We start from the raw sequence: 248 nt of genomic DNA on the forward strand, positions 1-248 counted from the left end.
CTATATTTACAAAAGTTAGGGTTATGAAGTATTTTGAAAAGGTCTTACTTGTATTCCTTTACGCACTTGCGCTCCAGGAAAAGCCCCGGTGGGTACATGCGAAGGGTTTCTGTGAAGAGAGAAATGGAAAGGTTATTGGCGCTCAGGAAAGGAAGACTTGGCAACTCATCCAGATTCTGGCATGGTTGAATTCTTGATTTTCTTTTTTTCCCATTTTTCCTCAGTAGCTGACGTTTGAGATTTATGTC

General features: G+C 40.7%; 1 protein-coding gene across 1 annotated transcript in view; it reads right to left on the reverse strand.

The window, feature by feature from the left end:
• The window catches only part of LOC119581908 (cytochrome P450 9e2-like), a 26,960-nt gene that overhangs the window by 10,873 nt on the left and 15,839 nt on the right, over nucleotides 1-248 (reverse strand). Inside the window, exon 5 of the mRNA XM_037930071.1 lies at nucleotides 49-109. Coding sequence (XP_037785999.1) covers nucleotides 49-109 — 61 coding nt within the window. The remainder of the gene's footprint in view (nucleotides 1-48; nucleotides 110-248) is intronic.

This window comes from Penaeus monodon, chromosome 15 (assembly GCF_015228065.2).
Source record: "Penaeus monodon isolate SGIC_2016 chromosome 15, NSTDA_Pmon_1, whole genome shotgun sequence".
Classification (NCBI taxonomy): Eukaryota; Metazoa; Arthropoda; class Malacostraca; order Decapoda; family Penaeidae; genus Penaeus; species Penaeus monodon.